Source organism: Acinonyx jubatus, chromosome A1 (genome assembly GCF_027475565.1).
Source record: "Acinonyx jubatus isolate Ajub_Pintada_27869175 chromosome A1, VMU_Ajub_asm_v1.0, whole genome shotgun sequence".
Taxonomy (NCBI): Eukaryota; Metazoa; Chordata; class Mammalia; order Carnivora; family Felidae; genus Acinonyx; species Acinonyx jubatus.
In genome coordinates this window covers 136,314,951-136,340,275 of record NC_069380.1, presented here as the reverse complement: position 1 = coordinate 136,340,275, position 25,325 = coordinate 136,314,951, and the positions used below count along the sequence as shown (strand labels likewise).

Below are 25,325 nucleotides of genomic sequence, written 5' to 3'. Positions count from 1 at the left end.
TTACTGACCTAAATGTAAAGCCTAAAACTATAAAAGTGCGAGGAGGAACTACTTTAAAATATTGAAATTGAGTCCAGTTTCACTGAGAATGTGGCATTTGAGCCAGGCCTTGTAGCAGGTAAAACTGAAAGGACTTGGCAGCAAAGCGGACATTAAGAAGTGACGAAGGATAGGCTCCTGGGTGGCTCATTTGGTGGTTAAGCATCGCACTTTGGCTCAGGTCATGATCTCATGGTTCATGAGTTTGAGCCCCCATATCTGTGCTGACAGCTCAGAGCCTGGAGCCTGCTTTGGATTCTGTGTGTCCCTCTCTCTCTGTGTCCCTCCTCCACTCATGTGCGTGCTCTCTCTCTCTCTCTCAAAAATAAATAAATGTTAAAAAAAAAGTGAGGAAGGAGTCCATGGTAACTGGATGTCTTGACCCATTCTTGCTGGCAGAATGGCAAGATGCTTAACAAAGAAGTGATTGGGCATACATAGAAGTAGGGGGTTCCAGAGTCAGAAAAGAACATTTGAGTTCCCAGCCCACAGTTCAGGTAGATATGTCCAGCAGACAGCTAGAAGCAAGACCCAGCAGAACATGAGAAGACTAGGAAGGGGATAGGAATTTTCAAATGACTTGATGATAGCAACAGATAATGCCATGAGGGTAGATGGTCTCACCAAGGCATAGAATATCGAATGGGGTAGAGTTGTAGACACAGTCTTGGAGAACGCCAACATTTAGGTGATGACAGAAGGTAAAAGAATTAAAAAAAAAAAAAGCTAAGATGGAGGGATATAAAAAATGCCGCAAAAGGACCAAATGGGTAATTATCCTTAACATCTGCATACAGGTTGTAATCAATATGTCAGGAAGTCATGTAGGCTCCATCTTCAGAATACATCCAGAATCGAGATACTTCTCACCACCTCTCTGCTGCTACCCACCTGGTTTATGCTATGCTGCCATTGGGTCTCACCCGCATTGCTGCAATGGCTTCCTAACGTGTCTTTCTGTTTCTTCCCTTGCTTGATACAGGATTTTCTTTTTCTTTTCCTTTTTCTTTCTTTCTTTCTTTTTCTTCTTCTTCTTCTTTTTTTTTTTTAAGAGAGAGAGCCAGGGGAAGAGAGGACCAGAGGAAAAGAGGGAGAGGGAGAGAGGGAGGGAATCCTAAGCATGCTCCATGCTCAGTGTGAAACCAGATGCGGGGCTTGATCCCACAATCCCTGAGATCATGACCTTAGCCAAAATCAAGAGTTGGACGCTCAGCCGATGGAGTCACCCAGGCACCCTGATACGGGGTATTCTTTTTTTTTTTATGTTTATTTATTCTTGGGAGAGAGAGAGTAGGGGAGGGGCAGAGAGAGAGGGGGCCACACAGAATCCGAAGCAGGCTCCAGGCTCCGAGCTGTCAGCAAAGAGCCTGATATGGGACTGGAACTCACAAACCGCGAGATCATGACCTGAGCAGACGTCAGCACAGAGCCCGATGTGGGACGCTTAACTGACAGAGCCACCCAGGTACCCCCTGATACAGGATATTCTTAACAGAGCAACCGGATGAATCCTTTACAGGATTTAAGGATGAATTCTAGCAGGTGACTGCCCTGTCAACAGCTCCTTGTTTCATTTAGAGTAAAAACCCAAGTCTTTATAATGGCTACCTACATGATCGCCTCCTCCCATCCCATACCCCTTTGACCTCATTTCCTATTCTATGATTTTGGTCCACTCCCCCCCCCTTGCTCACTCCACTAGATTGCTCTGGCCTACTTGCCACTCCTTAAATATGACCAGGTATGTTCCTGCCTCAGGGCCTTTGCCCTAATCATTCCTTCTGCTTGGAAGTCTCCTCCCTAAATACCCAACTGTATCATTATTCCGGTCTTTGTTCACTGTTTTCCCCACAACATCTATTAACTTCTAGCATACTAGAGAAGTCATTCATTAATTCATGTATTCATTTTGTTTATTTCTTATGGTCTGTCTCTTTCCTGCTAAAATTACAAAGCGCCTCGAGCTAGAATTGTGTCCTTTCCAGCTGCTTTTGGGAGACTTCCTCACACTGATCTTTAAACCCAATTCATACTTCAGCTGTCTCCATTCTGCTATTTATTCCATCTGTTTGTTCTTTATTTCATCTATTGCATTCTTCATACTTAATGTTTCCACTAGGGTTTTTCGAAAATTATTTATCTTTTTTGCTTGATCTTACTAATAATTTCCCTTTTCTCCTTAAGATATCTATCCTGTTTGTTTAAAATTCTTAGTGTCTGAGGGTGCCTGGGTGGCTCATTCGGTTAGGTGTCCGACTTTGGCTCAGGTCATGATCTCACGGTTCGTGTGTTCAAGCCCCACATCGGGCTCTGTGCTGACAGCTCAGAGCCTGGAACCTGCTTTGAATTCTGTGTCTCCCTCTCTCTCTCCCCCTCCCCCACTCATGCTCTGTCTCTCTCTGTCTCTCAAAGATAAATAAGCATTACAAAATTTTTTAAATTCTTAGTGTCTGTTCCAATAGTTACGCGTCAGATGATATAAACTGTTTAGACTATAGTCTCTCTTTTACACTAATTATGCTCCTCAGGTCACAGCTCAGCAATTTGGAGATTGCTCATTGTGAAAAATGAGGAAAAGATAGAAAAGTACAGTATAAATACCAAAATAAAAATCACCATAATCCCACCTCTCAGAAATAACCAACTGACCTTTTATTGTATTTCCTTCCAGTCACACTATTTACATGTATAGCATATTTAAAAATTGGTAAGATATTATGTGTAATTTTCTATCTGAACTTTTCCTTTACCATTAGTCTTAAGACCTTTTCAAGTTATTAAGATTGTTTGCAGACCTAATGTTTTTATTGAAGTGTAATTAACAAACAGTGTTATATTAGTTTCAGGTGTGCACTTCAACAATCCTATACATTATTCAATGCTCATCAAGATAAGTGTATTCTGCCTTTCATGAAGGGACATCTTCCCCACGAAAACATGCCTCTCTCCAAGGACCTCCTCCACCCCTCCCCAGGAGAGGAGGAGAGGAAGCAGAAGAAGAAGTGCCTGGTGCGTAGCCCCAATTCCTACTTCATGGATGTGAAATGCTCATAAAATCGCGATTGTCTTTAGCCCATGCACAAACTGTAGTTTTGTGTGTTGGCTGCTCCACTTTCCATTGCCAGCCTACAGGAGGAAAAGCAAGACTTACAGAAGGATGCTCCTTCAGACGGAAGTAGCACTAATAACCCCCAGAATGAAGATGATGGGAAACCATCCCAATAAAAACATTTAAGTTTTATTTTTAAGTAAAATCTCTACCCTGAAGGTGGGGCTAGAACTCACAACCCCAAGTTCAAGGGTCACGTGCTTCACAGACCAAGACAGCCTGGCACCCCCCATTAAACACATTTTGGATTAGAAAAAGAAAAGTATGTGCTCTTAATCCCTTTTATCTCTTTCACTCATTTTCCCATCCACCTCCCTTCTGGCAACCAAAGTTTATTCTCTCTATTTTTGAATCTGTGTTTTGTTTCTTAAAATCCACGTATAAGTGAAATCATATGGTATTTATCTTTCTCTGACTGACTTATTTCACTTAGCGTTATATGCTCAAGGTCCTTCCATCTTGTTACAAATGGCAGGATTTCATTCTTTTTTATGGTTGAGTATTATTCCATTGTACATATATACCACATCTCCTTTATCCACTCATCTATGGATAGACAGTTGGGTTGCTTCCATATCTTGGCTATTGTAAATAATGCTGCAATAAAAATAGGGTGTATATGTCTTTTTGAATTAGTGTTTTCATTTTCTTTGAGTAAATACCTGGTAGTGGAATTACTGGATAATATAGTATTTCTATTTTTAATGTTTTGAAGAACTTTCATACTGTTTTCCACAGCGGCTGCACCAAATTGCATTCCCACCAATTGTACACAAGGGTTCCTTTTCCTCCACATCCTCATCATCCTCATTTGTTGTTTCTTGTCATTTGGATTCTAGCCATTCTGAAAGGTTGTAAGGTGATATCTCATTGTGGTTTTAGTTTGAATTTTCCTAATGATGAGAGATGTTAAGTATCTTTTCATGTGTCTGTTGGCCATCTGTATGTCTTCTTTGGGAAAATGTCTATTCAGGTCCTCTGCCCATTTTTTAATTGTGTGTTTTTCTGATATCCACTTGTATAAGTTCTTTATTTATTTTGGATATTAACCCCTTATTGGATATATCATTTGGAAATGTCTTCTCCCATTCAGTAGGTTGCCTTTTTTGTTTTATTAATAGTTTCCTTCACTGTGCAAAAGCTTTTTATTTTTGTGTAGTCCCAGTAGTTTAATTTTGCTTTTGTTTCCTTTGCCTGTGGAGACATATCTAGAAAAATCTTTCTCCAGCTGATGTCAAAGAAATTACCACCCATGTTTCCTTCTAGGAGTTTTATGGCTTCAGGTTTCACATTTGGTGGTCTTTAATCCATTTTGAGTTTATTTCTGTGTAAGAAAGTGGTCTAGTTTCTGTTCACTTTTCCCAGAACCAAATGTTGAAGAGAATGTCTTTCTCCTGTTGTATATCCTAGCCTCTTTTGTCTTAGATTAATTAATTATATAAGCATGGCTTTATTTCTGGGTTCTCTATTGACCTAGGTGTCTATTTTGTTGCCAGCACCATACTGTTTTGATTACTACAGCTTTGTACTTCTTTCTCAAGATTGTTTTGGCTATTCAGGGTCTTCGGTGGTTCCATACAAATTTTAGTATTACTTGTTCTAGTTTCTGTGAAAAATGTTGGTGTTTTGATAGGGATTGCAATAAATGGCTTTGGGTGGTATGGACATTTAATTCTTCCAACCCATGAACATGGACTATCTTTCTATTTGTTTGTGTCATCTTCAATTTCTTTAATCAATGTTTTATAGTTTTTGGATTATAGGTCTTTCACTTCCTTAGTTAAGTTTATTCCTAGGTAGTTGTTTTTTTTTTTTTTGGTATTTTGTTATTTTTGATGCAATTGTAAATTTAAAAATTATTTTTATTTATTTAATTTATTTCATTTTTATTTTTAAGAGAGAAAGAGTGCAAGCAAGGGAGGGGCAGAGGGAGGGAATCTTAAGCAGGCTCCACGTTCAGTGAGGAGCCCCACATGGGGCTCTATCTTAAGACCTTAAGATCATGATCTGAGCGAAAATCAAGAGTCAGATGCTTAACTGACCGAGCCACCCAGGTGCCCCAGTTTTTGGTATAATTGTAAATGGGATTGTTTCCTTAATTTCTCTTTCTGCTGCTTCATTATTAGTGTGTCCAAATGTAATGGATTTCTGTATATTAATTTTGTATCCTGCGACTTTCCTGAATTCATGTATTAGTTCTAGTAGTTTTGGGTTTTTTTTTTTTTTTGGTAGTCTTTAGGGGGTTCTATATATAGTATCATGTTATCTGCAAAGAGTGAAAGTTTTACTTCTTCCTTATCAATTTGGATGCCTTTCATTTCTTTTTCTTGCCTGATTGCTCTGATTAGGACTTCCAGTCACAGACCTAATTTTTAATGATTGCAAATGATGCCATTTTAAGGATATATAGTAAAATGTTGAACTCTTGAGCATTTAGCATGTTCCCAATTTTTTTCCCTTAAAAAAATCACTACAACAAACAATTTTGTACATAAATCTTTGTTTATATTTCTGGTTGTTTTCTTAGGATGGAGCCCTAGAATGAATGATAACAGAGAGAATGGGCACTGAAGATACAACTGCCAAATTGTTTGCTAGAAGTTTTGTGTCACTACACTTTACACAGGAAGTGTATGACTGAGTTCTTACCATTACACCCATCATGTTCATGTTCTTTGCTAATTTGATCGAGGAAAATGGCATTTCACCTTTTTCCAATTTGCATGTCTTTTATTGCCAGTGGTCATTATTTTTCTTTACTCTTCTGTAGATTTTGGGTTCAGATCCTTTCTCAGTTTTTTCTGCTCTAGAAAGTTAGCCAATCAGAGCTTTCTAGTAAAGACAACTTGCTCACATGTTCCTCTAGTGGAAACTTTTAAGACCACCTTCTGCACAGGGGCCTATGTTTGTATTCCACGGCAACTAACCCCCCACCGCCACATTGGTGCCAGACTGTGGTGTCAGGTGAAGGGTTGCCCCTGAGGGTGGATATTGAGATCTTTTGGTGTGTTTGCATATGTAAAGCAGAGGGATGATAGTTCAGTCTTGGTTTAAGCCTGGACACCAAGCAATAGAGTGTATGTGTGTGCACGTGCATGTGTGTGTGTGCACGCGCGTGTGTGCGATAGCTACGGTTGGTCACTATGTATTTTAAACACACAAAAAATTGCAATAAGTGACAAGGCTTTCTGATGGTTTTATAAAGGATCCTTTTTATTTTCAATGCTGCATCCCTAAAATCACTTTAAAGAGCCCCATTCTTCCCAAGCAGAGAGATTTCTCTTCACAGAGAGCCCCTGGGTGAACTACAAATAAAAAATAATAATAAATGCATTCTTTCTAGATATGGTAATACTATTTTTTAATTCGTATGTTAGAATTAAAAATAATATGTCTATTTCCAAGAAATTAACTTATTAAACAATGTAAGTAAACATGAGAAGATTACAGAGCTACAAACATACTCTCTTTTTTTAAATGTTTATTTATTTTTGAGAGGGAGACAGAAACCAAAGCAGGCTTCAGGCTCTGAGCTGTCAGCACAGAGCTGGTCACAGGGTTTGGACTCGCGAACCGCGAGATCATGACCTCAGCTGAAGTCAGCCACTTAATCCATTGAGCCACCCAGGTGATGCTGTGAACATGTTCTCTTGAGAGTGTTGTATTGAAGGTAACCCCCCAAAGGAGGAGTCCTCTCTGGAATGGAGATGTGTGTATTTGCAGTTAAATTCCTGATAAAAATATCTTCTGAACTTTTCATTTTGGGATACAAAATTTAAACGTGCTGCCTCAAGCCACTGAGATCAGAGCTAAATAAGTCTCTGTGCTGGTGTGTGTTGGGGCAGGAGGGCTAGTCCAGGTTACCTGCGGTAATGAAAATTCCTGAGTCAGTATAAATAATTTTGCTGTTATAAAACACAGATTTAGACCTTTGCTGACATTCTGAATTCTTGAGGATTTCTGAATCTTGCTCAGGACATGAAATGCTTGTTTAAGGAGCTGTTGTGCAAGCATAAGACTGCTTAATAAGACCCAGAAGGCCACTAAGATATCTTCTTCACAAAGGACTCTAACTTCCAACTACACTGCGTGAAGACCCCCATTTGAAACTGGATTATGACATTTTATCAAATGTTTTTTGTTAAAATGTACCTACCCTTAGGAGAGGTACTAACTACTCTCAGCCAGTAACACCTTGCCTTGAACTTATTTTCAGACTACGTAACTGGCTCCAAAGAAGCAGATTTAGGGGGTGCAGAGAGTCTGGCCCATGGAGTCCTATGTTGGGAGAGGCTTCTGGAACTGCGACATGAAGATGGAGGGCTCCACTCTGCCTTCGTGGCCTCTGTAACAACTAGAGGCAACTATCCATGGCTGTTTCCGCAGCCATCATATGGTACCCACTTCACCAGTTGTTGTGACCTTGACATTAGCTCAGTGGCATGTATGAACCAACCCTCATGGAAGGAATATTAAACCACTAGAGAATGCTGAAGTGGAAGGACCTGGACAGCCAGAGAAACATTTCAAGGTCATCTGGGGCCTCCAAGGCTTTAAGACAGGTAAGAAGGCAGGAAAGGGATATAAAATGTAAGTGGGGGGGGGGGTGGCACGCGCGCGCATCAGGGGGAAATATTCACAATTCTGGTGGAGTCTTAACTCTTACTTTTTTTTTTAAACTCTTTAAAATTGAAGATAATGTGCAGAGTGTGAATCTGAAAGTCTCAACATTGGGGTGCCTGGGTGGCTCAGTCGGTTAAGCATCCGACTTTTAATTTCAGTTCAGGCCATGATCTTGCAGTTCATGGGTTCAAGCTCATCGTTGGGCTCTGTGGTGACAGAATATCTGCTTGGGATTCTCTATCTCCCTCTCTCTCTGCCCCTCCCCCACTAAAATAAATAAATAAACTTAAAAAAAGAAATCTTAAAAAAAAGAAAGTCTCAAAATCGTGAGCAAGGTGAGGTTACAAATCTAGAAGGGTGTGGGAAGACTGTTGCTGTGACTTCACTAATGTGTGTGCTTTCTTAGGACAATGGGGTTCCTTTGAGGATTTCTGGGGTGAAAAAGGTGTAGGAAAATGACAAACCTTTATTGAATGCCCACTGCATGCATGGTGTTACAAAGAGCTAGGTGCATGGAGGTTTGAAAAGGAACAGAAAAGGAGAAAAATAACCCAATGTCCGTTGGCAGATGAATGGATAAGCAAAATGTGTATATATAGAAAAGAGTATTATTCAGCCTTAAAAAGGAATGACATTTTGATACATGCTACAACATGGATGAACTTTGAAGATACTGTAAGTGAAATAAGCCAGTCACAAAAGACAAACACTGTATTTTTCTATTTTGTGAGACAGCCAGAATACTCAAATTCATAGAGAAAGTGGAATCATGGTTGCCAGGGGCTGGGGTTTGGGTGGGAGGAATGGAGTTCCTGTTTAAAAAATTTTTTTTAACGTTTATTTATGTTTGAGACAGAGAGAGACAGAACATGAATGGGGGAGGGTCAGAGAGAGGGAGACACAGAATCCGAAACAGGCTCCAGGCTCCGAGCTGTCCGCACAGAGCCGGATGCGGGGCTCGAACTCACGGACTGCGAGATCATGACCTGAGCCGAAGTCGGCCACTTAACCGACTGAGCCACCCAAGCGCCCCTGGAGTTACTGTTTAATGGGTACAGAGTTTCAGTTTGGGATGATGGAAAAATTCTGGAAATGGATAATATGATTGTTGCCTCAACGTGACTTAATGTCTCTGAATTGTATAAAGTGGTAAATTTTTACTACTGTGCTATGCCACCCATGTGATGTTTGTGTATATATTCATGTTATACATTACTTAATACATATAAGGCTCTGAGCCTAGTCACAAGAAAAAAAAGTTAAAAAGTAAAAAAAAAAGGGTAAATTTTATGCTATGTATATTTTAACACACACTGGAAAACAATTTAAAAAAAACAAGTAAAAAAAACCAACGAGGAATAGAGTGCCCTTTGGCCTCCAGACGTTTGAGATTCCAGAAAAGGAAGATGCGTAGAGCCACGGGGAAGGACAGTGTCCGGTTAAAGAACGGCTCCCAGGCACCGCTGTTGTGGCCGGGGAACTGAGAAAGCACTTGTCATTGGGCCTAACAATTGCCCATCTACCTGGCTCCCCCACGGGACCCCTCACACCACGGACTCCAGTTTTATTCTTTCTCTCCAGAACCAGAGCTCTAGGCACAAAGTGGTATCTCAGTACAGACTTGTGGCATGATTCCAGGAGAGACGCAGCCCCAAGCGTCCGCCGAGTCGGGAAACACGTTCGTATACACATTCATGGGTAAACTCTTGGGATGCTCTGGGGCAGAGAGAACTGGAGTCCAAGGTCCCAAATGGGGAGTTTACTCCCCCAGGTCTCTGCTAGCCTTCACCCACCAAAGGAGGTTCTGTGAGGGGACCGAGTGCAAGGCGCCGAGCCCCCCCGACCCCCCCCCCCCCCCCCCCCCCCCGTGGAAGGTCCCGCCACCTCCCCGATTCCTGCTGCCGCACAATCCCAATAACTGCTCTCTCGGGCGGGGGGACTTGTGGAGCGCCCAAACCATCCAAGTGAAAACAGCAGAAACCTGCGGTTCAGGGAAAGGCCTCTGCTCCTGCTCCGCCGCTCCCGAGAAGGAGAGGTGGGGCCTCAAGAAACAAAAACCCTGGCCGTCCGACGGCCAGTGGGAGGGAAGGCCCGGAGCCCACTAGCCACACTCCCAAAACGCCTGCTGCCTCCCAGCTCGGGATCCGGGCCTGCGGCGCGGTCAGCAGGGCGCTGCGCCGCCGCCAGGGGGCAGCCCTTCCCCACGTGGGCACTACCCGGCCAGGCGGGCGCCCCGCGCGTTCAGCTTGCACGCCAGCGGAGCACACGAGAGGGAGATCGCCGCGTCGCCCCCAGCCCGCCTCACAGACTAGTTTCTCGTCCCTTGTGCCAGCTTGAGAGCGTGGCGGTGGATATTCCCCAGCCGGGGCTGAGAGCTGGGAGCACGTTTGGGAGGGACGCCCGGGGGGAGGGGACGAGGCGCGCAAAGGAGGACCACGCGGGAAATGAAACACTTGGGTTTCCGCGCTCTGGGAATTTCAAGAGCCGGGAGCTACAGGCCGCGTACAAAAGTGTAGCTTCACTAAAGCAAACAAAGCAAGTGACACGTCCAAATCTGGGGCTCGAGTATAAAGCTCACCCAAATCTCTGTTAACACTGTCCCCGCAGCACTCCTCCTGGGTTGATCTTCAGCTCTGACCTTCTCTAAATCCTAACACTTATCCTTGAGTGGCCAGAAGATAATTTGCCACGTTTTTCAAACGTTTCCAGGGAAGATCCCTTTAACCCTTCGGGGAGGGAGCTTTGGACAAAGGTACAAACGAAACGCAAAGTCAATCTCAGCGCCCTCCTTGGCCAGACAAGTTCAGGGGAGGGGAATGGAGGCTGATCACCTAAAGTAACTAATGGTCTGCGAACAAATTCCTCCCCTCCGTTTTACCTTCAAATACCTCGCCACACACCAATCCTCAGTCTAGTGCAAATCATGGTGTTTATTTAGCTATTGACTGGGTACTTATAAAACTTAAACTTCCTAATGTAAAAGTGAACGCCTTGGTAAGGAATCCTGGCTACATCAACAAAGCAATGTGATGCCTGATTAATAGTGCTGATTAATGTTGGCTCAGGTTAATGCTGAGCGCCTTACAATAATTAAATGGTTCAGTCATTTTTCAAACGAGACTCAATGGAAAATAATTTATTTACAATTTGAGGCGTTCTCGTAGATCTGTCAAAGATCTATGATGGACTTTATGGGTCATTTGTAAGTGTAACTGGTGGTTAGCTCTCTTAGGCAACAAAAACTCGATTTTAAAATAAGTCTTAGGTGGGGGGACAGTTTATTTTTGAGACTCTGTGATGGATAAGGGGAGTAATAAAACGTTTGAAAATGTGAAAAACCTGGTGGATAAAATGATATACACAAAGGTAGCTGATGAGTGTTCCTACAAAAAGCCATTGATTTTTGATAGTTTTTGTCAAGTGGTTATTTTAATCAGAAAGCTGTAATTTGGAGGCAGGTCCCTACTTTGAAATAGAAGTGTTTTAGGAAATGCAAATATCGAAAATGTATGGCTATGTGAGTGTGAATTCCACAAGCTATTGGGATTCTTACACCAGCCACAATGATTAGAGTTGATGACAAAGATGGGAATACTCAAAATAATGTCATATTTAAATTATTTCCACTACCTTGTGACCTGAAAAGGAAAATTGGATTGAAAAGAACTTGCATCTTATTTTAAAATATTATTTCGTTTCTTTTTCACCAGTAGCTATTGGAAATATTTAGATTTTCCAAAAACATTTCTAAAGCTGGTTTGAAAATTTTAATTAATATAGTTCCTATTAAGCCTGAGTATGTGTATATGTTGTAGTTATTTAAATATTTTGAGATTACTGTGAAGTGTTGATTAGAATGTTCCTCTTACTAAGAACTATAGAGTCCCTTACCCATTATGAAAGAGCTTTTTATGAGTTGCTCCTAGGGTGCAGTTTTTAAAAATGTATTTTGTTTTTCACTAACATTTTCTATTTCTTTTCTGCATTCAATGATTACTTTCTTTATTCCCATGAAATTTGTCAGATCCTCTCATTAGAGGGGCTTAGTTTAGCTGTCAAGTTTCTAGGGCATTCAGTGGCAGATAAGTGACTAAAACGCCAGCCTAACCACATTTTTATTAACAGATGGCGGAAAACAAACGTCTTTGGAGAAGAACCGAAGGGGACAGGTTAAAAGGTCAGTAAACAATTATTATTGTGCTTAAACTGGGGGGGGGGGGGTTTCTCTACAGATTCGATGGGGGAGCTGCTGGCCCAATCTGGGGGAGATGGGACAACCCAACAGAGCTCAGAGCCATTCCCCAGGGACCACCTCGGACGATTGGGGGAGGGGAGTTACCTCTGGGCTGGACGTCTCCTACAGGCCATCTGACTGGTCAAACTGTCGCGTCACGGGAGTGCTTGTGAAGTTAGGATTGAGGGCTAATTGAAGGGAAGGAGCCTGGGAATTCCAACTCGTTCAGTGGCCCTAGGTCCAGAGCACCGCGGGCCAGCACGTAATTCGGGTCCCAACCCCTTTGACAAGGAGTAGTAAAGAATGGTGGGGTCCTCTCTCCTCCCCCCATATTCTCAGTTGCTACTCCCTCCTACGGGCAAACTTTCTCTCCCGAGCAGGGCTGATTTCCTAGGCTTTCTTTCCCTTCCCTCGGTAGCGCTCTGACGTGCACACCATGTGACAGGCCTCCTGCTATAAGCCGAGGAAAGGTCCGCCCTCTCCTGGACTCAGCCCTCGCCTCGCCGAGCTCGGTCCCTAGACTCTCACCCGTCCCGCACCGTCCCGGGCGCCCGACACTCTGACTTGCTCGCCCGGGGCCTCGCCACCCCCTCCTCACTGATCGTGCGAGGCCCCGCTCCGCAAGGGGAAGGTCAAGTCCCCCCGCCTGGGACCGGTGCGCGCGGAGTCCAGCGAGTGCAGAGACCTTGCGGCTCTCGCGGCGGCGCAGGAGTTACAAAGTCGCGGCGCAAAAAGCCTCTGCCGCAGCCCGGCAGCTCCCGCGCAGCTCCAGCGGCGGCGGCGCCCCCAGCGTGGCGCCCCCGTGCCGGGCCCGCCGCCCGGGACCCGGGCTGGGGCGCGGCGGGAGCCCGGAGCCCGGCGCCCCTATGCGCCGCCTCGCCGCCGCCGCGCTACAGCTATGACCCTGAGCACGGAGATGTCCGATGCCTCCGGCCTCGCGGAGGAGACAGACATCGACGTGGTAGGGGAGGGCGAGGACGAAGACGACGAGGAAGAGGACGACGACGAGGGCAGCGGCGGCGTGTCCCGCCTGGCGGTCCCCGCGCAGCGGCGGCGGCGGCGGCGCTCCTACGCCGGAGAGGACGAGCTGGAGGACCTGGAGGAGGACGACGACGACGACGATGACATCCTGCTGGCCCCGCGCTCAGTGGCCTCCCCGGCGCCCCCGGGCCCAGCCCCAGTGGCGGGGGCCGGGGCCGGCGGGGGCGGCGGCGCGGGCTCGGGCGCGGGCGGCGGCGGCGGCGGGACCGCGGGCGGCGGCGCCAAGAACCCCCTGGTGAAGCCGCCCTACTCGTACATCGCGCTCATCACCATGGCCATCCTGCAGAGCCCCAAGAAGCGGCTGACGCTGAGCGAGATCTGCGAGTTCATCAGCGGCCGCTTCCCCTACTACCGGGAGAAGTTCCCCGCCTGGCAGAACAGCATCCGCCACAACCTCTCGCTCAACGACTGCTTCGTCAAGATCCCCCGCGAGCCCGGCAACCCCGGCAAAGGCAACTACTGGACGCTGGACCCCGAGTCCGCCGACATGTTCGACAACGGCAGCTTCCTGCGCCGGAGGAAGCGCTTCAAGCGGCAGCCGCTGCTCCCGCCCAACGCCGCGGCCGCCGAGTCGCTGCTGCTGCGCAGCGCAGGGGGCGCGGCGGGCGCGGGCGACCCCGCGGCGGCCGCGGCGCTCTTCCCGCCCGCGCCCCCGCCGCCCCCGCACGCCTACGGCTACGGCCCCTACGGCTGCGGCTACGGCCTGCAGCTGCCGCCCTACGCGCCGCCCTCGGCCCTCTTCGCCGCCGCCGCGGCCGCCGCGGCCGCCGCCGCCTTCCACCCGCACTCGCCCCCGCCGCCCCCGCCGCCCCCGCCGCCGCACGGCGCGGCCGCGGAGCTGGCCCGGACCGCCTTCGGCTACCGGCCGCACCCGCTCGGCGCCGCCCTGCCCGCCCCCCTGCAGGCCTCGGCTGCCAAGGCCGGCGGCCCGGGCGCCTCGGCGCTGGCGCGCTCGCCCTTCTCCATCGAGAGCATCATCGGAGGCAGCCTGGGCCCGGCCGCCGCCGCCGCCGCCGCCGCGCAAGCAGCCGTCGCCGTGCAGGCCTCGCCTTCACCCTCTGCGGGGACCCCGTCCGCGCCCGCGCCGGGATCCGGCGGCGGCGGCGGCGGCGGCGGCGGCGGCTGCGCCGCTCAGGCGGCCGTAGGCCCGGCCGCCGCGCTCACCCGCTCCCTCGTGGCCGCCGCGGCCGCCGCCGCCTCCTCGGTCTCCTCGTCCGCCGCGCTGGGGACTCTGCACCAAGGGACTGCCCTGTCCAGTGTCGAGAACTTTACTGCTAGGATTTCAAATTGTTAATAACGCTATGTTAGCGCGCTTGGGAAAGAGAAGGTAGGAATCCCGGCTTTTTTTTTTTTTTTTCCTTTTTTTCTTTCATCTTGCTGGTTTGGCGTTTGGTACACTTCTCCCGGCGCGGCCCCTCCCGACCTCGCGCCCCCATTTTCGCCGCTTGGGACTCTCAGACAAGACTGAGTTTGGCAGCAGCGGGGACGCGCTTTTTGGCTCTGGGGGTCCCTCTATTTATGCAAAGTCGCCCTATGCTGCAGGCCCCGACCCGGGGTGCGGAGGAAGAGGGTACTGGTGGGGGCACTCCCTTGGCCTAGGCACAAGGGTCTTCCTTGACTTGTGGGAAACGTTTTTCTAAAAAATCTAAGCCTTTTTGAGGTCTAGAGATTCTCAGGTCCAGGCGTTAAAAATATCAGTAATGTTCAAAAGAATGATAAACAGTAAAGGTCCTGAAGAGTGCCAGCGAAGCAATAGTTTTTATTTGAGGACACTTGTCTGGTGTACTTTTTCATGAAAAGGAAAAAAATGATTAACATGTTTACACAAGGAAAAAAAGTCAAAATTATCATTTCTTATTTTAACCTGTGTTTTGTATCATATTAGACTTGCGGATTTTTTATTTTGTACTTACTGTGTATTCTTTACAAGGAGTATTGTAAATTTTACTGGCAATTATTATTGTACTATTCTAATGTAAGATTTTTACACTTTTTCAGAAATAAAATGCTTAATTTTCAAAGAAAATCCACCAAAAAGTTGGCTTCAGTCGTCCCCTGCTTAGTTTATTTTCTCTTTTGTTAAGGAAATTTCTATGGGAGTTATGTAGGAACCCAATATAGAATAGGACATTTTATTTTCAAAGAGAATTTAACAAAAGCATCATGCCATGATTTTTCAGTTATACTTCCTAGGTCAAAGCTATTGCAAGAAACCAGAAACTACTTCTAAATGATTACAAGTTGAAGAAGTTACTTTGGTATACATTTTCAAATCTCATTCCATTCCATTTTGAAGAGCATTGAGGCTATTTAAAATTAATGCCACAGTTACGCTCAGTAATTTTATGGAACTTTAAATTTATTTGTCAGTTTCCCACTTCCTTTGATTTCCACTGGCTTTTGAGCACAATATTGCATATATCTGTAAAAGCTCTGCAACACATTATATTGTAATGAAAGCAACACAAGCAAATAGGTAACTTTTAGTTAAAAATTTTTAGAGATGATCAACACTTAAGTAGCTTTGAAGTCCTGAATATTTACACATATAAAATAAATTGTATTTGAAAGCTCTAGGGTTTAAAGCCACCACTCTCCTGACAGAAGGGATTCCAGGAATTGAATAAAGAAATTTTTATTCTAAAAGGCAAACTTAACATTGAAATTCTAATTTAAATGTGTAACTTAAGGTATGTAAGAGAAATCTTCAGTTTTAGGGTAGTACACACTAAGAATAAAAATGAAAATGTATCAGGTGTTTATTGAAGTATTTATACAATTTTCATGATTTAGGCTATCTTTTTTCAAACTTTGAGTGTTTTCAATAACTACTTGTTGCAGGCAATTTCTGGTTCTTTGAAAAAATGTGAGTCTCTAGTTTTGATGACTATAGATGTTATTGTGGGCTCCAAATAAAAGTAAAGCATATGTAATATGTAATTTAAATAATATTAGTGAGTTGCAGAGGAGGTTAAATATGCTTATTAAATTATTTTTCAAAAAATCTGGACAGGTATATACCTGAAGATCTGCACAACTAACCAATCAAGTTAACGAAGACTGACTTATAGGCCAATGTTTTTGCAGTGACATTCACTCTTGATGCCCTGTCCTCTTGTCCCCTTTTAGGGAGGGGAAAAAATGGACTCTCACGGCCTCAAAAATTAAGTTCTGGGTTTTTTCCTATCAAATATTTGGAATAGATTAAATAAGAGTTTAAACATACCCTCATAGTTTACTACTAAGTATATAGATACAAACTGAAATATTGTTAGATCAAAATCTTACATACAAAAGTTACATTTGCCCTAGCACGGCTAAGAGAGAGGACTTTGGAACCGAGAACGTCCAGATGCCACAGCTGCCCGGGGTGGAGACGAGTTAGCAGGCGGAACCCAGACGGCCCAGGCACCGCTCGCATGCCTCGCAGCCTTCTGTAAGTCACAGATCTGAAACTTAGAGCTGAAAGTCATTATGAGGAGAGAGTGAAAGAACGGGGCCATGGGTATTATTATTATTTGCATGATACTTCGATGTCTCGAACAGCGGGGAATCCCAGCTACTCCTCTCTGTTCAAATTCCCGCATCTCTAAAAGTGCCAGGACGGACTCTACCCCCTCCCCCGCCCCCAGGTTGTCCGCGCTTTTAAGAGAATGGTAACAAGGCACTGTGCAATCCAGCGCTGGCCTCCTTTGGCGTCTGGAGATGGGGTCCCGCATCACCCAAGCCAGCTAGAGAGACCGCAAGCCTGTGGTGCGCCCCTGAGCCCTAAGAAAAAGTAAGCTCAACCGGCCTGCTCACTGTTGCGTTTTGCCTCATCACCTTCCGGGTTTGGGCTTCCACGGTAGGTGTTGCTGGCCCGGAGACGGACGAGATAGTGGGGAGCGAAGGCGTCGAGACGGGCAGGGAGTGAGCGGTGGCGGACTACCGGGCGGCCGGGAACGCGGGGCTCGCCCGGTTGGCTGAGTGGACGAGCAGGTGCTGGAACAAAGGCCGCGGGGCTGCCGGGCTACGGAGGCCTTTGATGGGCAAGGACGTCTCCTCCCGGGGCTCCTCATTCGCATGCAAATCCAGCTCTGGTCCTCTTTTCTTTGAAGGCAAACAGAAGGATGTTTGTGTGTTTGTAAGGACGAAGCTTGCTTGAACAAGCCTTCCTCAATAGGCTGGGTCTCGAAAAATAAACCGGTTGGACAAACATTGGCCACTAGCTCTCCTCCTCCCAACTACAAAGTGTGGATTTGCTACAACTCATTAACCCGACGCTTTTCTCCCCTTCGCCTTGTTTCTCTGCTCATCAAACGCCCCCGTAGAGCCTGGAGACAAATGACCGAAGCTCAGTCGGGAGGGAATTGCAGTTAATAGGGAGAGGGATATATTGGGGCTAATGGTTCAGGCAGCTCCCGGAGAAGGACCACACAAAAAGGAGCCTCTCCATTCAGGGCTCTGTTGTGCTGCGGAGATTTACTCTGCAGCTAGATTTAGCCAAATGTTATCTATTGCCCGGGTAATGAAGCCCTTATGGATTGAATTGCTCCTTGTACCACACATGATGTCATGACCTTAGATCGTTTCTTGGTTGATTTCTTTTTTTCTCTATTGGGTAATTATTTTATTTCTTTAAAATAAGAAGCTAGAGCTTCTGCTCAACAACATGTTTCCTCTCCGTCCGCATCCTGTGCATTTATTTAAGAGCCACTTCCTTTCCTCTTAAGAAAAGAAAAAGAAACTGGGGAGGGGAAGGAAAAAATGATGAGAACCTCTCCCATTTTCTCTCACTGAGGCATCTGGATGTTTGCTCAGCTCTCCTTCCTGGTCCCCTACTCAGTGGGCCTTTCCTGCCCAAACTTTCTGCTGGTGGAACTGTATTTGGGGTATATTTACTATCAAAATTCTTACAGTGAATGTAATAAGCATCCATTTGGGAAAAGCTTCAGCCTTTCAGGTTTTATTATTTTTTTTTTGAAAGCCCACCATTCCTTCCTGTACCCTGTCCTCTGAGAGATCTGGGGGAGGTGTTTTTTCTGATGGAAGGTGATTATTTTGATGGACTACCAGCCTGTGTCATTTATTAAAGGCTGTCTGAGGCCAGTGGCTGTGCCTGTTTTGTTTTTCTCTCTCTGGCCCTGGTGGCTCTGATTTCCTTGCTTGACCGAAGACCAAGCTTGGAGCAGCTAACTGTGTTATTATAACTGCTATAGATGAGTAAGGATCAGATCTTAGTACCCAGAGCCAGGAGTTAACGACTCTAGTTTTCATTTAAAATTTTTCTGCTGGCTACACATTTTGCTCACACTTATTTTTATTACTGACTGAGAAAAGTCATGTGGGGACAACTTTAAGTTCATATCTACATCAAACTCAATCCAAATCAGAAATCTGCCCAGCAGTCACTCTGGTCTCTCTGGGATCCTTCAAGGGGATGACCGCAGGACACATTGGCGTGCCAGGGATCCCCTGCCCCCTTTAGAACTGAACCAGACAAGGAATGGCCTGGGAAGCAGAGGATAAGTAAAGTGGGCCCGGCATTGTCAGCATCCATTCCTGTCTCTCCCTGTTTCCTGGTGTTGCAGCTGGGCCACACGCACTCACACGCACACACACACACACGCACACACACACACACACACACACATACACACACACACACACACACACACACAGAGGCATGACCGCTCATTGCCCGTCAGCTGCCACTTGCCTCTCTTCTCCCCTATGATTTTGTAATTAGGCATATGCTTTTTGTTGGTAAATGTGTTTGATGTCACGGCCAGTGAAATGTGGACTGTTTATAGGGCCACGAATGTAAATGTGTAAATATGTTTAGTGTAAAATCTGGCCCTTCGACTTTAGCAATAAATACCCTGCCAATTTGGATACGATTACATTTGACAGGAAGATGGAGAATCTGATCATGACCAGCTGCTCATGGCTCTTTGGGACTTGTACTTTCCCAACTGAATTCACTTTTCAGATAATTTCTTTGCATGTCACATCTCTCTAATCACATCTTTCCCTTGACGTGAACAGCTTGGGCTCTTTTCTTTTTATTGTTGACCACTCTGGCATGCAGGAAGCTTCCTGGTTTATTCCTCTTGCTTCTTTACTAGGAAAACACTATTCAGTAACAAGTAAACACACATAGAAAATAATGGATTATTATCATCAATCCCCTTTTTGAGTTCTGAGCCTCCAGGTGTGATAAGATGGCTCAGAAGAGAAATGAGATAAAGCCTCTGAGTTTCTGGCCCACACTTATAATTTCCTGCTCTTTATTATCATCATCCTGACTTTAAAAGCCATTTTGAGCTATTCTCACTTTTAAAAAGTAAACGTTTTAGGAAGTACAATACACATACAGAAAAATGCACAAATCTCAATGACTTTTCACAAGGCAAACATACCCTTGCAACCAGCATCAGATCAAGAAGCAGATATTACCAGTTCCTTAGGAACCGCCCATCTATTCCAGTCATTACCCTCAGCACACATTAGCGTTTAAAAAGGATTTTCATTAATATTTCTCTCAACCACACTGAAATAGTGACAACAAGAATTATTACTGATCTCATTTTACAAATAAGGATATTAAGGTTGAAAAGATATGAAATGACTTGCCCAAGGTCACAGCTACTGGGACTTCAGTATTTAAATCCCATTTTATGCCCTTCACATCACACTGCCACTTTGTGGCCGTCATTGTGATTTATTAAACACCCACTGTGGCAGGGCAATTGCCTTAGAGGTCACTGTGTAGAAGAGCCATTTGTTTTTTATTCACTTTTTGCTTCCTTGCTAGATCCTCCTCCCTCCTTCCTCTACTCAGGAGATACCCCAGCCCCTTCACGTAGATACATTTGCAATCTCTAGTCAAGTTATTTCAGAAATGTCAGCTTCTTCTACCTAGTGCCACATGACAGCACTCTTCCAATCTTTTGTGCATTAGCAATCTCCCTTAAAATATCACACACACACACACACACACACACACACACACACCTACCTCACCTTTTCACCTTTGTACTATTTGCCCATTTCCTCTGCTTTTCTCCCTAATTTCTAATGGTTGAAATTCTGCCACACTGACAGAAATTTTGCTAAGCAGGTCTTTAGAACCACACTTAAGGTCATATTGTCTCTAAGTGGAAAAAAAAAAGAATATGTAAGAGTCAGATCAACTGATTAAACATTTAATGAGAAAGAAAATCACTTTTCTCAGAATGTACCCTCTCCCCTCTGTTCAGACACACTCTTGAAGATTTTTCTGTCTTTGAACAGCTGTGTATGATGTGGGCTAAGCCAGTCCTTTTAGCCCTTGCACAATTAATCCACTGCATTGGAGCCTCCTGAGGGACAATCCCACCTGGAGCTCAGAACTGCGTGGCCAGAGGTTTCCCTAAAATGCTTAGGCAGGGTGGGAATTCCAGACCACCTGCTGGAATCACATCTTTTTCTTGATGCCAAAGCATCCTTGCCAGTTGCCACCAGAAGCATTATTAAACCCTAGCCTCCTTGGGCAGTTGTTGGGGCCAATGCTTTGTCCCTTATAAGAACATCCAAGCTGGAGTCAGTGCAAGGATTGTACCCAACAGTGAGCTGCAGACTGTAAAGGACAGTGTCTATAGTGGTCTTTTCAAGGGACAGTGCTTAATGGAAGGTAACACTGATTTTCTAGAGGAGTATTTTTGTAAAACCAGAAACAGTTCTTCTTTTAGATTTTACACTGTAAAAGATAACAAAATCCCATTTCAGGAATAAAAGCAGGCAGTTAATATCAGAAACAGTATTTAGAGAACCTGGAAGTTCTGACCCTGAATTTGAAATCAGGAGACAGTTTGGGAGATTATTTTTCTGTTATTTTTTGAAACTGACTTGATTTTTCAATGGGGTGTTTCCCTGCATTTAGGATCTTACAGTTAAAGGAGAATCTGTCTAATGTGTTAAGAATGCAAGCTATATATGGAATGTGTCCATAGGCCCAGTGAGTCTGTTGAGCACCAGGGGAGGTTCTGGGCAGGCCCAAGGTGGTGGATCAGAGGCCCTGGGGCCTTGCCTGGCCCTCTGTCCCAGAGGGAGCCAGGCACAAATTGAGGGTTCTCTCTTATTTGCAACTACTGACTGATTAATAACAGACTAGTAAAGACAAAGCAGTGGCACATATTAGTTATGGCCGAAAGCAGAAGCCTCTGTATACACTTGTTTCGGAATTCCCATTAATATAAGTAAAAGGCAGAGATTTTCAGCAATAAAAGGACACAACACATTTTCTGAAATGTCAACAATGAAGTATTATTATGAATGAAAAACAACTTGGTTCTCTATTTCTACTTCGTACCATTTTAATGCAAAGCTTCATATATATGAAAATGACCATGATGAGATTTTTTTTTTTAATGATTGACTATGAAGTGGTGGTGGGGGGGGGGGGAACACAAACCAAAAAATTCTCCAAATCCCACAACAGAATAAATAAGACTAGTTTGAAACTAAATGTTAGATCAATTCTTACACTCATTTGTAGTTTTGGGGAGCTTGGGGATAAGTTGTGAGACTACAATAAGACCATTTATGGGAACATATTTTGGAGAACATAAAACCTATACCATTGTATAGAATGATGATTCCTTTAAGGCTTCTTTCCGACCTCCTTATTCTTCCCGGAAATAAAAAGTAAGACTTCTAAACTTTGGAGGAGACCCAAATTCTTAAATTAGTTAAGAGAAATCTTTGGCTATCTGTAAAAACTCCTCTTTCTTCAAAATCCCCTCTCTATGTATGAAATCAATTGTTACCTAAGCCTTTCTGGAAATAATGAGAAGAGATGGCCTTGTGTTTTCTCTTCGGCCAGTTGTGTATTTGTAGAGATGACTGTCTCCTCCCTTCTAAAATAAACAAACCAGTAGTGCTTTAAATCCACTCTTCTAGTCTCTCGCTCTATTTCTTTTCTCTAGTTGCGTATCTACTGATCATCTCTTTAACCTCTAAGCCTTGGTAAAGTGGGATTAGTCTGCAGTATTTATTGAGCACCTGCTTCATTGCAAATCCCTTTATTCCCACGTTAAATGAAAGAACTCCTGCCACCACATTGCGTCCAGTAACATAAGCATACACTCGTGGAGCAAGAGGAGCAAGCTAGTGCAGCAGGAAAACAGCGAGGTGGAGGGAAGAGTAGGAAGATAATTTTCTTTCGGTTTTTTCACTTACTGTAACTCTTTCAAACTTGGTAGTCTGTAAACGAAACAGAGGTTGTCTGGTTATTGACAGTATCTTTCTAGTTTGGCAGTTTACTCACAAAACACCTAAAGCACATTAAGTGTCCATGTGGTTTAGAGTGCCAAACTCCTCCGTGCAGATAAATATAAATTTGAGTTTCCTCCCAAGTTTTTAAGGCTTTTTACTAATAGATCACCTAGTAGTGGTATCCTCAGCCACTATTTCTTCTCTGTGAAGAGAAGAAGTTAAAGGGAGGAGGCGCACATCACAAAATGCTCATAGTCCTGTGAACTGAGACTGTGACCTACATGGAATGAGTTTATGTTCACATGGGTTTGTGAAGAGTTAAATAGAATCACAGTGAAAAACCCTCGGACCCTTTTTTTTCACATGCTTAACCATTTTATTACAAATCAAAGAAAATTAAAAAAAAATAAAACAGTCTATTTTTCTTGTATTCTTTTACAAACTTTAAAATAAATATTTTTCCACTTGCAGAAATTGTAGACACATCAATATGCAAACCCAGAGACTCCAGATTCCGCACCACTGGGGGTGCCTAGGCACCCCAGAGTTTTTCTGTAGTCAGTTCAAGCATTAACCTCACCTTTAAGTTGTCATCACCAAGGAACTGGGAGGGCAAGTCACCAAGTTTGGGTTTTGTTTTCTTCTTCAAAAGTAACCAGGGGTAGAGAGGATAAAAATAAAATGCTGAGGCACTCTGTTCTGTTTTCCTATGTCAGGAATTTAAGATTTCTTAGCTTTCCTCCTCTTCCCCTCCATCTCCCTCCCCTCCCCCAATACATAGCAGGGCTCCAGCAAGCCATCCCCCACACTTCTTTAGGATTATCTGGGAAGGGATCCCTTATTTTAGGGAGTTGGTGGGTGCGAGTTGTTATTGTAACTCTATTCTGTAACTAAAGCTCTGGCATGTAATAAATCTCTCCCCAAAGACTTTTGGATCTTTGATTTGAAAAATCGGATTCCTTTTGTGGAAACAGTTGACAGGAACCTAAAAGGATTAGTTGCATTCCACATAGGATAATTTTTACTGGCAACATTTTGAAACGATTTGGTCCCTTTCAGACTTTAAACAATGTCCAGAAAAACGCTCTAACGAGACTTGTATTGTTTTCCTTTGCCTGTGAATCCGTTTGCGGCTTGTGCCAACGTCTCGATAAGGTTTTGACAGGGTTTTGCTCCCGAGCAGTGCACCGAATTAATTTTTGATCGGTCTTTCTACTTGGTGTGTTACCTCCTTGGGCCAGGGGCGCGGCAGTGTTTTCCCAACGTCAGTCGTTGAAATGAAGCCGGGGCCGGTGGCTCGTCTCCCGGTGGCGCCGCGTCTGGGAGGGGGCACCGAGACCCGTCGTCGATCGCACAGGGCCGCGCCTCCGTCGAGCCACGGCCAGGCCCGCGGTCGCCGACAGCTCAGGCACCCGGACGTAGCGGCAGTCGCTGAGGCAGCGCGCACTCCCCAAACCTTCACCGTCTAACAGTCCCGGGGCCCTCTGTCCACTAGGATGCGATGCTGAAATCCAGAGGGCGAGAAGGGAGAGAATTTTGCTTCTCCTTCCTCCCTAGCCCACCCCCCCGCCCCCCTGCCCCGCCAAAGCCCCAGACAAAAACCAAGAGAGGCCTGCTTTTCCCTAGCAGACAGCCTCTGTGCTGCTGCGCGCGGACCGCGGCTGACAGCGCTCCCCGCCTCCCGGCCCTGTCCACTGTTTATTTTGTTGTCAGCGGACTTATCAAGATGTTAGTTTGCTGGAGGTTCTGACCTGCCCGGGCGCTGTGGCTGCTCGGCCCGGGCTTTCCCCTCTGTTTTTACACCTGCACAAACTCCACCGCACTCCCCTGCCTGATTTATAGCCCAATTAAAGGTTCAGTGTTCTTGAAGCCACCCGCACTGCTCCCTTCCCGGCCTCCCGCCGTCCGCGCGAGCGCAGGAATGCGCGGGGCCGGGGGGCCGGTCCGTGCCCGGCGTCCCGGCGCGCGCGGCCGCGCCCAGGACCCTGAGGGCGGCGGCGCGGGTGAGGGGCCTGCTTCCGGAGAACCGCAAGGAAACCTCGGACGCACACCGCCCGGCGCCCGGCAGCCGCGCACAGTGAAGCCTCGTCCCCAAAGTTACTTCCTTCTTGGGGTGCCGGCTTCATCGGGATGAGGCGTTTCTCACACGACACGCATGGCTGGTGGCGGGAGGGCGCGGGAGCGGCCACGTGGCGCGGCCGGACGCAGAGGCCCCGCGCGGAGCTTCCAGTCGCTACCCTCTCGTGTCCCGCAGCTGCGCCACGCAGGCCGCGCCCCCGCACGGTTTTCCCGGCGAGGAAGGGGTGGCCGCGGGAGCCTGTGGGGCCGAGAGGTGCCGTCCTGAGGCGGGAGGCTGTGCGCCGCTCGTCCGCAGTCCTTCCTCCGGGTCTTGCGCGGCGGAGGCTGGAACGCCGCGGCTCTGACGCGCTCCTAAGGGAAGCGGTGGTGCCCGCTGCGGGGCTCCGGCGGACGGTGGGCGGGAAGCGCGGGGTCAATGACCGCCCGGCCCGCGGATCCGGCCAGAGCCGAGCCTCCGCGCGGGCGGGCGGGCGGGCTCCGGCTCCAACCTCCTTTTTTGCGCTCTTTTCTTTCCGGAGAGAATAAGCGACGACCCAGCCGAGATTGGCAGCATTGAGCATCTTCCTAACCCAACTCTGTCTTCCTTCCATTTATCAATCCACCTTTCTAATTAGACTAATTAGGAGCGCTCTGGAGTGTCGCTAGGCCCGGGGACTGAAACGCTTAGAGGCTGTGAAAAGAACCCTGAATGGCCACGCTGGGGGCCGGGCGGGAGCCTTTGCGACCCATTCAGCACAGAGTAACAGTGGCTACATTTATCCCTGGCCATTGAAAAGAGGCTCGATTAAAACGTTTGGGAACTAATGCCACCCTGCATCCCTTCTCTAATTAGAGAAGCCCGGGGTGATGGCGACGACGCCCGGGACCCCGCAGACTCAAGTCCTGCACGCCACTGCTTTCCGCCCTTTCAGCGCAGCCGATTTCCTTCCCAGAGACAAAAGTCCACCACGTCCCCACCTGTTG

General features: G+C 46.1%; 1 protein-coding gene and 1 pseudogene across 2 annotated transcripts; both read left to right on the top strand.

Annotated features, from left to right (window-relative positions):
- The first annotated feature begins 2,908 nt into the window (after positions 1–2,908).
- On the top strand, positions 2,909–21,960 carry FOXD1 (forkhead box D1). 2 transcript variants are annotated; one of them, XR_008299121.1, is made up of 6 exons: positions 2,909–3,048; positions 7,365–7,710; positions 11,897–11,948; positions 12,424–14,373; positions 16,359–16,482; positions 16,895–21,960. XR_008299121.1 is itself a non-coding variant. In XM_053223870.1 (5 exons), exon 4 carries the CDS (start codon positions 12,904–12,906, stop codon positions 14,338–14,340), a length of 1,437 nt encoding a protein of 478 aa, XP_053079845.1. In that variant the 5' UTR covers positions 2,909–3,048; positions 7,365–7,710; positions 11,897–11,948; positions 12,424–12,903; the 3' UTR covers positions 14,341–14,373; positions 16,359–21,960. The 2 variants fall into 2 exon arrangements, 1 of the variants encoding a protein (XP_053079845.1); XM_053223870.1 differs by having other exon boundaries at positions 16,359–21,960.
- On the top strand, positions 2,950–5,618 carry LOC128315918 (40S ribosomal protein S27-like; annotated as a pseudogene).
- Positions 21,961–25,325: the final 3,365 nt, after the last annotated feature.